Source organism: Lissotriton helveticus, chromosome 10 (assembly GCF_964261635.1).
Source record: "Lissotriton helveticus chromosome 10, aLisHel1.1, whole genome shotgun sequence".
In the NCBI taxonomy this organism is placed as follows: domain Eukaryota; kingdom Metazoa; phylum Chordata; class Amphibia; order Caudata; family Salamandridae; genus Lissotriton; species Lissotriton helveticus.
Window position 1 is genome coordinate 147,675,495 of NC_136071.1, and position 12,481 is coordinate 147,687,975.

Here is a 12,481-nt window from a genome sequence, read left to right on the forward strand (position 1 = left end):
GCGCTTGTTACCAAAAATGAATCCGTTTTTAGGACTGTAAATGGCAAGCGTGCTGACATCAACTCAGTGATAGTCTGTCATCCTTCTGAGACTGATAGAAACTGCTGCAGTTTCACATGGATGTCTGCAAGGGTGTCAGTTCTGGCAGATATGCCCACCGCCTCAAAACTAAATAGTGCACGCATGAAATAGAATGACTGATAGGCTACTTTTTACCAGATGTAAGAATGCAATCTTTCTTTTGGTAAGTTATTTTTTGAATGGCGTTGCACACTATCATTGCTCTTACAGATCAACAAAATACAATTAACATTCAAATGTATGCTCAAGGGCGTCAGGGTGCATCTTTCTGTCACATCCCCATCTTTGTATTTAAATTGTCATTTCATTCTTTCTTTTCATTGAATTGTTGCAGGGCACCTCTATTGCTTATTTGTAAATGAGGAAGTATATGATACCTGCCATGTTTTTACTCCTGTCCCCCCCCCACTCACTTTAACCACTAACCTTCACTGCTCCTTTACAAACTTTAAAGCTAACCTTTTCAGATAGTTACCGTCCTTATGAGGATGAGAGCATTCGTCCTGGAGGTGTCAGGCCTAGAGGCCTTCATCTCAAGCCTAGCACATAGACCCTGGTCTGGGCGCTAAAGCCCTTTCCGCCCAATGTGCGTTGCGCGCCTGTTGCACTGTATGCGCGTAAAACGTTTTGGATACTCAAATATAGAGTACATTTAGCGGTTAAATAAATATGGAAACATGTTCGTTGCATGGCTTAACATCTTGCGTGCTGATGACGAGCTGAGCTCGTCATGCAGCACGGTGGCGCTGTGCTGATGACGAGCTGAGCTCGTCATGACCTCCGCGGAACGCCCACGCAGGGATAATTACCCCGCTGTGCTGGGCGTTGCATTGAGCAGGCGTGGCCATGACGAGCTCAGCTCGTCATCAGCACAGCGCCACCGTGCTGCATGCCGAGCCGAGCTCGTCATCAGCACCACGACGCCGCGCGCGGCCCCCCTCCCTTGGCGCCGCGGGGAATTAGCCCTGCGGCGATGGGGTTAAGAAACCCTACGTGAGAAATTTGAAGCTAACCTTTTCATCACACTTAATGCACAGTATTGTATTGCACCATTTATATAGTGCTGACTTACCCCTATGTGGGGCGCTGAAGCGCTTGCCTACATAGATAGCACACTACACCGTGTAGGTTGTTTGGTCAGGAGTGTGTCGTCTTTGTTTTGATCCTGTATAAGAAGTGTTTCCATGTTGTATTTGAGGTCCACGGAGGTGCGGTTATCCTGTTATGGGACACACGCTTAGGAGTGAGTGAGAAACAGACGCGCTGTTTATGGTTTTCCATAAGCTGACAGCTTTAACAGCTCTGCAGGTTCCTTTTTGACATTTTTGTATGTTCATAGTCCACTTATCTGGTTTCTGTACTGGGTTGTCCATCCTGAGATATTTTGTTTAAGTTTATTTTCTTTAGTTTTAGTGTATGAGAAATAAAACTATGCCTAGGGTACACGCCTGTCTCTTTGTTGCGGCACATAGACAAGTTGTAACAGCTGTGGAGCTGCAAGTTTTTTTTTATGCGGCAGACAGAAGTAGATGCTGACAATTCACATGCAAAGGAGCTCATTGACTCACAAAGTATGCTCCATTTATAATCCAAGCGCTCATAACTGAAAAGGAATTTAAAATTCTAATGATCAGAATACATTTTTTAGAAATTGTAACACTCTGATGTTTAAGATGTTTGCATTCAAACCTTGATATGGTGTTTGTGGTCTAAAAATATCAGGAAATATTTCTTGTTGAGAGTGAATGCTTTTTTCCATTAATATTGAGACAATGTAAGCTTATTGATAACATTGAAAAAGACTTTATAAATAGGGATCCCGGTTTTATGGTATTTTTTTTTAACCTTTCCGTCTATTTATCCATAATTATTTTTTGCCCATACTTTTGATATTTATCCATATGTATTTTGTGAATAAATGGAGCCGTAAATTGGTATATTTCCGCATTTAGTTAACTGATAAACATGCACTCATACTTTGCTGCCTGTCTTGTTTTAGCAAATTAAGCAGCAAAATATAGGAAACACTACACCCACAGGTAAATATCAGCTTTAAAATACAAATATATATTAACGATGACTGTATTTAGGGAAATCTCAACATGATCTTTTAACTTCCCCTGCTGTCTATCTGCTCAGCTGTTGTCCTGAAAATCACGAACAAACAGCACGGAGTCACCCACGGGAAGCACAATTTTCCATATTTTTCCACTTTTAAGAATGAATGCAGGCAATAAACATATTGTTTTCTGTCTGTATTTATCTGTAAAAATCAGTAAAAACGGAAAACTGGGAACCTTATTTATAAATACTGATGATAGCAAATGTTCAGGTATCCTGTTATTGAAAGCACAGTTTTACTGATTTTATATTTCATAAAACGTACACCAATAAGCGTAGTTTCAAAAAACACCATCAAGTCTCATAGCCGGCCGGCACAGGACTGAAAGCAGAGTGTCCAGTCCAGCACTCATTATAAGACAGAGAAGTACATGAATAATGTGTTGGGCAAAGGAACTAAGTCAATTAGTGACTAATGAATATTTATCACATGAGGCAAGCACAGCCGGCATATTCAAACCTTGTTTACCTTGGAGGGAAGATGACAAACTGGAGCTGGAGATGCTCTGGACAAATTGCAGTAATTTGAATTTTTGGGAACTGTCAGCTGAAATTCTGACCACTGGTAATGCAAGAAGACATGGGTGAATTGCTTATTAGCAGCGGTGGCCGTGACTGTGTGTTGCGCACTGCTGGAGGTGCTGTGAAGGGGTGGTAAACAGAGGCGGGCAGGTCCAAAGCTAGGGGATAGCGGAGCTGCTGTCCTCGAAGGAACAGATTTTGGCAGGAGTCCATTGGAGTTCCACCATCCCACTCCTTTGGTGCTTACACTGTCCTGCTTAGCTGTTTGGGGCATCAGACACTATAAATCACATGAACTAGGGCTGACTTTCCACCCTGGAGGAGCCAAGCATGCAAAATGAAGCAGATTCAATGGGCCATATGTATAAAGAGATTTTAGTGGTCACAAACAGAGAATCGGGCCGTTAGCCTTTCGACATGTACTAACCCTATTTTGCGAGTCGGTAACCTATTACCAACTTTTGAAATAGGGTTTGAGAGCCAGTATAAGGAAGGGATGTGTCAAGGACATCCCTTCCTAACAGCGAGTTCCAGGGGATCAATGAATGTTTTACGACCGGAATGCAGTCGCAAAACATTTGCCGTTTGCTGCCTACTTAAAATATGTAGTAAGCCAGTCGCAAACGGGAATGGGTCCCCAGGAGACTGCTTCCCCTTCGCAAATGGTTATTAAAACGATTTTTAAGAGCAGGCAGTTGTTCCTTGGACCACTGCCTTCCCTTACAAAATTAAACTGAAACGTTTCATTTTTATTTTTAAAACGCATCCCGTTTTCAGGCTGCATTTAAAAAAAGTTGCATAATTTAAAAGCAAACAGACACATTGGTCTGCTGTCCCCAGCAGGCCACCATCCCTGTTTTTAACAATTCTTACTGAGTCGCAAATTGCAACCCACCTCATGAATATTGATGAGGTGGATTAATTGTGACCCCATTAGGACTCACTCAATATGTCTAAGACACATTAGTATATCGCATTTTGTGACTTCCAAACTGCGACTTGCAAAAAGTTGCAATTAGCAACTTGCAAAATGAAGCTGTCGTACAAGTGGCCGAAAGTTATTGCATTACAAGAATGGTTCACGTGTTAACACCGGAGTCTCGCTGGTCTCCGGCTCTTCCCCCTCACCCACCTTGAGCCATATGGTAGTGAACACCTGAATCTCCTGGCAGAGGAATGTCTATGAAGGGGACAACTGGAGGGAAACGAAAGAAAAGCTTCTGAAGCAGACACAAAGTTTAGCCATGGATGCAACAACAGCAGATCTGGCCCTACTTAATGCTTGAGGGTATTTTCTTGACCTCAGACTAACCAAAAGGGATTAATTAAAGTGCCAATACTGGAGGCCATGAAGCTGAATTTCAGCATTTCAACATATATAGGGGTAAAACATTTCATTTAAAAAAATACAGCTGCGTGTATATCTGGTCTAGGTTTACGTCTTCACTTGGATATAGATTTAATAAATGTAGGAACTCACAAAACTTTTCCAGGTTACACCTGAGCAGGGTGTCTCCTGCAGACCAATACCAACCAATGGTGTTCAGTTACTTAGCTCTGAGATTATGCAGAAGGAGGAGGCAAGTTCAACTAGCAGCCCTATTCAACATTAGCAGTATTACCACAATTTACACTATGCTGAATCATCAAAAACAAAATCAAGAACATCGCCGGCATGTAGGGCAAACTGCATAACAGTTGTTTATAGTCTTATTTGTTGTCGTATGCAGCGAAAACATGCGCAAACAATCATGGCACGGTTGTTGGTTTGGGTTGGCGAACCTGGCATAATTTGCAAAACACTGACCTTTGCATTGGCATGTAAATGCATGCTATATAATTCTGGTAGGCACCCAATAGGATCTGATCTCAGTGGTAAAGTGGACAGCTTACAGTGAAGAATACGTTGACTGTTCAAGAACAGTGCTTTTGTATGACAAAGGCATTGAGTATCTGTGCACTGATGCCACATCACAATTTGCAGCATTACGCTGATAGACAACACACACTGCCCTCAGTCTGCTTCTGGCGCACATCCTGTGGCTTGCTTACAGGCAGAATTTCAAAGAGTCATCAAATGAATTTGTACCACACAGGGGAGATCAGAATCACAAAAGAACAGATGGAAATAAAACACAAACGAAAAAATTTGGATAAATTGAAAAATTCTTTTATTATTCAAAATCTAGAAAGCTGAACTATCAGAGCAAAATTGTACATTTCACATCTTTCTTTTTTATATTCTTTAAATAGGCATTTCATAAGTATTCCAAATTTGAAAACTGAAATCTCATGACAAGTTCTGTCCCCTTCACTCAATCTATTTTTAATTCTATAAAAGGTACCACATTTTCAAGGAAACAATGTTGCCCAGACCACAAAACTGTTTCAAGAAATGCCTTGGTAAATACCAGAAAACAATTTCAAGAAATACCTCTGTAAATACATCACTGTTCGCCACAAACAAAATCTGCATTAGAAGTCAATGTAATACTTCTCAAAAAACGTGCAGCTAATTGTCCTACTCCTATATTTCGCCAAAAACCACCATGATAATCCTCAGTGTATTGACCTGCTCGTACTGCACCAATGAACTTTATAAACATCTAGGACTACTAGTGTGTTCGAAAAGCAGACTATCTACAAAACACAACAGTCATGCCCCTGCTACACCTCAAATCAAAAGACCACCTTACTGCTTCTCGGCAGTAGCTCCTTACAACCTGCATGATAGGTTTCGAGGCACTATGTATATGCAGAAAAATTTACAAGCAGAGGATTGAAATTTCATAAATGCAATCTAAACCAAATGTGGCCTCCGGCGACCACTGTATTCTGATTCAGCACTACTGCGGACACTGTGTCCCACACTACTACTAGTCCAACTGGATGGGACCTCCTTGGCACAAGAGACTAAAGTCTGGAACAGACTCCTTCAGCACATCTAACATCTAAGACAATGACATTTCATGAATGCATTAAAAACCTAGCTCTTGCCCCAGCCCCACAACTTAATGGGAATGTATCTACAATGTATAGAACAAGCTATCCCAGATACCAAATATTGCCGCTAACCGCACTGCACAGACAAAGCAGATCCCACCCCCAAACCAGGCTATGCTGGCCACCTCCAAATAGGAAACATACCGAAAATGCTGTCCCATAACATACCAATACTCTGTCATGAGACTATATACCACACTCTTCAAAACAGCACCTACAAAATTTCGAATATCCTCCACGCACTAGGCACTACTCGCTATGCTTTAAAATCAGCCATCCTTCAGTTACACCGCACTAATACTATAACAACAAACAATGCATCATACACTTTCTGCACACTAGCAAAACCTCACAAAATATCTCTCACACACATCTAAAAGCATGTTTCCTGACAAATCCAATAGGGAAGATGGGTGCAAAGCAACACTTATGTTTTTTTCTTTTAAAGTCCGGAAATTGTTTTCTATATAATTCATTCCTAAACAACAATATATGGAAGTTGGTGGCAAGAGAAAATTTGCAAAGACAGCTAGAAACATAATTGGGGGAAAAGTTGTGCTCAGAATCCCTGAACGTCCTCACATCCTACTAAACCTCTACCCATGTTTTAATAGTTACAGACGACAGAAGGACTATTTCCTCTCATGGTGGCATTTGGTTGGGAAGCACCTACAAAGTTCCCAGTGTATTGGAGGAGTGCGTGCTGATTTCCATCGGAAGTAAAAGATCTGGAGCAGCAAGTGAGGCGGACATTACTTTATATTTTGGTTCACAAACATGGGGTCATTCTAGCATGTTCTCATGGACAGCAGTGCACAACAGATTGGCCTCGTAGACTCCTTTCTACAGAAATGTATTCCTAACCCATTTATTTCTTCATGCACTAACAAAAAAATAAGCACTGAAAGATTAATATAGAAAAAAATACCTATAATAGGAAAGCTAGCGAAGGGTTTATGGCTACCAGTGGCATGCTATGAAGTGACCCACATAGAAGCTTTGATTGAATTCATCTACATGTACACCATTGAGTAAGACTCGTTGTACAACGGGGGAAACTGGGCTGAGCTTAGGCCATGGTCTGGCGGCTGAACAGGTCCAGGGTGACCGCGCTGAGGAACGCCGGGATGCTGTTCTGGTGATGGAGGTGGAGATCGATGAACTCGCGGACAGTCAGGGAGAAGTCTGTTTCCAGTAGCTGCATCTTTCCTCCAGGAGTTGATGACTGCAAAGAGATGGAGAGTTAAGAGATTTCATTATTTATGTATTTACTTAAAAAAAAAATTATTTGCAAACAGTCTGGATGGACGTATGAAATCCCAACACAAGAAGATACATTTATACAAAGTACAAAGTCATTTAATTGATACAGTTCAGTAAGTTTTAGTCCAGAAACCGTCAACAGAGGCACAGAACACAAACACCTCACTTCCAATAGGCTCTGGTACGTCAACTCCAGGAGGGTTATAAAGTCCTCCGTTGAAGCATTTTACTAGTCTCGGTGATGGGGGCTAGACAAAATCTTGGTCAAGTGGGATGGATTGTAGGAGGGGAGTAAGATTGGGAGTAAGTATAATCATACAGGGAATGCAAGTTTAGGGGCCTTTGTAGCAGTGACATTGTTAAGGACGTTATGAGGAGAAAGTTTAAAGTGGAAGAAGTGGACACGGCCAAAGTAAAACTGCGATAGGGTACCAGATTTTCAAAACTAAGAACTGGGTGATTTCAACACAGAAGTAGAATTACAATGTCACGTCGACTGAGGGGCATAGAATCACTTAATTGACAGTGCTCACAACCACAGAAAACACAAACAACGAGGCAACACGCAGAATAAATTACAAACAGCTTTTATACAGATTGTCAACCCTTTTAAGGAAATTGATTTCTGAAAAGGGTAGTAACTAATCCTGCACTGGAACACACAAAAGCTTTTCTCCCTCTTTGTTCAGTCCACACTTTAAAAAAAATACTGGCACATGTGCTAAATTCAGTGAAATCTGCCAGGACAGATAATGAAAAACCGGGACTCTCCCAGCAAATTCAGGATGTCTTGTCATGCTAGACCAGAGGTGGGCGCGCCATTGAAAGCTCGAACCAGGCTTGAGCCTGAAGCCTGGCGCTGAGCTATAATCATGTCGCTTTTGTATGCCACCCTCTCTACCCTCATGCACAAAGAACCAAAACACAGCATTAACATTTAGGGTAAAAAGGAGAGACAGACAGAACCTCAATTGGTGGATGACGTGTACAAAGTGGCACCAGAATAAGTGGATTAATCACATCTTTCCTGCTTAACCAAACTGTATGATCTTAGGCAAATATTGTATTTCCTGGATCCTCCTTTTCCTTCACTGTAGCATGGGAAAGCACCTTGAAATTCATGGGTTCAGAATGCCAGCTGTAAAAACATCTATGTTCGATTTAATATATTGTAATGTTGCTCTATCTAGAGAAACAAGAATCTGGGAAACATACAGGGTGAGAATGGGGGCACGAATGGTTGGAAGTTAATGTTTAAAATCTTTCACTTTTAATAAGTACTTCTCACTTCCGTGCTATAATGTGACCTACTAAGGTTAAAGCGTCCAACTATTAAAGAAATGCACTTTTTGGAATTTTTAAGAGACTTTACGGTTGTTGCATGATTTACCCGACAAGCATTTGTCGGGCTCGGCTCGTGCACGGGCTCTAAGAGCCAAGCCAGACCTTTGGCGCAGCTCAACCCGCCCTGTTAATTTGTTGGCGCGCCCACCTCTACCCTAGACAGAGAGGTAGATGAGACATTGTCAATGAAACATGGGCAACAGAGGAAGAAAGGAAGCCAGAGACAGTAGGGGTGCAAACAGACTAGAGGGAGAGAGAGTCGAAGCCGTTCATACTCTTCAGAGAACGGAATCAATTAAGCTCCCTCATCCCAGAGTCTCCTTCCGTGTCTGCGGATGCGATGCTGCGGTTATCGGCGTTCCAGCAGGTGTCTCACCCAATATTTAATTGGATCGCTATTAAGCCTTGAATTTCTAAAACCTGAGAGACGCCGCCCTCCGCGAGTCTGGCATGGATAAAACCGGGATGGAGAGAGGGTTTGTAATTTCAATATAATACGCGAGAAGTGTCTGCCTAATTAAGATATGCAAGCAGAAGGACGCGTCGCTAGACAGGTGCTGGCCCGTCGGAGGGAAGGGTTCTTCTAACGTGGGCTGTTTATGAATGTATTCACATGTTTGTATAGCGCAGGGCGACCCAGGCTGTGTCAGTGCGCTTTACAACTAAAACCACGTTGGACAGCAGGAACCCTACTTGGAAAGACACTGAAGAAGAAACAGTCAAAACATTAGACGGTGCCGAAAAACACACTGACCAAAAGGGAGCAGCGTGCACGGTGAGCAGAATAGAATGGGCAGACCCGAATGATGAGGGAGACTTGAGAGGCAGGTTACAGGAGCATGAAAAAGTGAGGGGAACATTTGATAGGGTTGGAGGATGGCGGGAAATTAGTGGAAAAAAGAATAAAGGGGATGCAGAAAAGGTAAACAATGAAAATGAAGGGGTAACGGTTTGGTGGGGACAGGGCTACGAGAGAGGGCTGGACCGCATCATATAGAATGCACATTTAGTCTGTCCAGGATGGCTGGGCAGGTGATGAATTAACATGATATCCGTCAAGTAAACAAGGTATCAAGAGGGCAGAGTGTGAATCTTCACCACTGTGAGTCCATGGAATCAGAGAATCCTTTACACCCAGGCGGAGGGAGATTGGCAAGGAAGGCAGCGTGAACAAAGAAGCCACCACTCTGCACCTCTGCTGTTGTCAGCTACTACGGAGCATTTTAGATTTCCTACAAACATGGCAAGATGGCAGCTATCAAAAAACCACTGATTATGAGCTACAGGGATAGTAAACTTGTGGCGCGTACAGGATGTTCCCTTAACCCCTTCCGCGCTCGTGACGAAACCATTCCGTGACGAGCCACGGTGGGGCTGTGCCGGTGACGGAATGGTTCCGTCACGGCCCGGCCGTCGCACCTGCGCGGTGCTGATTTCCCACCTGCGCGTTGCGTTCTATTGAGCGGGCGGGGCTGTGACGGAACCAGTTCCGTCACGAACATGGCGGAGCCGCGCGGCCTCCCCTGCCCCGTAGCGCCGCGGCGGAATTAGCGCCGCGGCGGAATTAGCGCCGCGGCCAAGGGGTTAAAGGAGCCATCCAGTATTGATAAAAAAAAACTATCTTTACATATTCCTGTAATACTAATAATCACCAACAATAAGACATTCCAAAATTTTGTTTTGATGATGTCTGCTTGTATTATGTCATAAGAAACAACAACTGTACAATTACTTAAATGGTTGCTAAACTTCAAACAATTATGAAAACACAGATTCATCTAAAACTTAAAGAACCAAGAACACAAATGGGTGCGCTGTGAGGTCGACGGCGTTTCGACCTGTGCTTAGTTCAGGTCATCTTTAGGACCGGGTAACAACAGATTTTGTAAGTGCTGTTAGGAAACGAGGAAATCCAGGGGATTGAGCTTCAGTAGATGCACCCAAGATCTGGTGTGCAGGAGGACCCAGGTAGATGGATGGAGTAGAGGCACTACCGGTCTGGTGTGCAAAGGAATTATCCTGTGATGTGGGTGTGAGCTTGCATGTCAAGGCTTCCGGATCGCGTGTCGTACTAAAGTTGTGGGGAGGGTCGCGGTGCGTGGCGTGGTCACACCAAGCTGGAGTCACAGTGAGGACGTCCAGGCTGGGATGATCGCTCAGTAATAGATACCGGCAGCAGCTCGAGAGGGTTTCGTGGAATCCCAATTAGTGGGCGAGACCTCTGGGATGTGGCGTTGGCGTTAGTCCGGGTTAAACAGCGCGACCATTGGTGTTCTTGGTACTTTAACTTGTTGATGGTTCTGTGTTTTCATAATTTTTTGGGAAGTTTAGCAACCATTTAAGTAATTGTACAGTTCTTTTTGCGCTGTTATTCTCGTTGTTTCCCTTGTCACTTGTGCTGTTCACTTTCTTCCACGAGCTCTGTAATGGACAAGATGTATGGGTTACACCCACATCTAATGTAAATAGTGCTGAGACTTTATCTGTATTCATTCCTCTAAATAGAGTCCACTCTATACAATTTTCTTAAAATCATGGTCACCTCGTTTCTTTCCTTTTGCAACTAGTGTGCACATTTTACAAAATTGCCTCTGAAAATTACCTATTGAGATGCGGTTTGTTATAACACTATTTACCCAGGTCTCAAAAGGGTTTATGGGTAACCACCTGTGGCTTTTCACTGCTTGCATTTTGTGACATCGTTCACAGGTGGACCCTTCAAACGCTTGGAAAGTCACACTCTGGACTATCTAAGCATTCTACAGTGTCCTAGTAACAGAAGAGTATGCGCTGTACAAATGCCGTTTCCAGATATGTATTGGAGATTACTTGAATCAACCAGTGACATTACTTCTTACAGCAAATAGTGACTGTGACTTGCAGCAGGTTTGTGTCTTCTTTTTCAACTTGGGCGGGAATTTCTGATTAAAACACACCCCTAAAAAAGGAACAGTGAATTTTAGGTCGAATTCTACCAGACAGTCGGCAGTCTTGTTTGCTAATGACATCTTGGGAACATTCGGAAAGCTTCCCAGGGAATATATGCCACCCATTTCTTACAGTTGGCTTTGTGGTTTGTACCTCACATTAATAAGCTTGCTTTCGATTTGCTGGCTCCATTTGTTTAAGGATGTCCAGCTTGAGTTCGTCCCTTCCGTTCGCCAAACCCTATTTATTATATTCTTCCACCAGTGCTCGAATTTGCTGTGCATTCAAAGGCAGAGGTCAAATCTCAGGCTCTGTCTTCCCAGGAAACTTGGTATTTACTTTTCTTTCTCGGACTTCAAAGTGAGAGTAACTAAGTGACAATCTTGCTGGATGCTGTGGCAAGGAAAGGTTTTTTTTCTAGCCCACAACAACATTTAATTTAACTATGCAAGCGTTTCAGAACATATCGGAATTAAGATCGAACAAATGAAGCACATTTTTTTTATTAATTCTGAAGTGTGTTCGAAACAAATACTTTATGATCAAAACAACTCAATTGATTAGGTGATGCCATTTCTACACATTAAGGTGTGCACGCTTCATAGTTTTATTAGTAAAACTCTATGTCTGTGTAAATCTAGTGATCATTTCAATTGAAAATGTGTTGTCTGTAATACCAATCTGCTACCATACCAAGCATGCTCCACTGTATGGCACTCCACTCTACGAACTTCATTGCCACTGCACTCCACACTGCACCACTCCACACTACATTACTCCACTCCACACTGCATCACTGCGCTCTACTCTGCACCACTCCACTCTATACCACTGTACGCAAATACACTCAACCCCACACTACTTTGCTATGCACTACTGCACTCTTCATCACTGCACGCTACTCTGCGCCACTCCAATCTATGCCACGCTACTCTGCAACACTGCATTCTATGCCCGTTGTATTGCTTCGCCCTCGCAAACAATAAAAAATTCCACACCCCACACAGAGACACAAACACAGCGAAGCAATATAAACACCTGGAAAGGGATTTTACACTCATAAAATGAGGCACATCAAATGACTGGGGGTTTATTTGTGAAACACTCTCTAACAAAAAGGCTTTCCCAGATGTCAAATGAACAACATTTAAATGTATGTGTGTGTGTATATATATATATCTATATATATATCTATATATATATCTATATATATATATAT

General features: G+C 42.7%; 1 protein-coding gene across 2 annotated transcripts in view; it reads right to left on the reverse strand.

Annotated features, from left to right (window-relative positions):
• Window positions 1–4,878: 4,878 nt before the first annotated feature.
• The window catches only part of MAD1L1 (mitotic arrest deficient 1 like 1), a 2,576,418-nt gene continuing 2,568,815 nt past the window's right edge, over window positions 4,879–12,481 (reverse strand). For both annotated transcript variants that reach the window (XM_078664968.1, XM_078664969.1), the window contains exon 18: window positions 4,879–6,952. In XM_078664968.1, coding sequence (XP_078521094.1) covers window positions 6,797–6,952 — 156 coding nt within the window. In that variant the 3' untranslated portion in view covers window positions 4,879–6,796. The remainder of the gene's footprint in view (window positions 6,953–12,481) is intronic.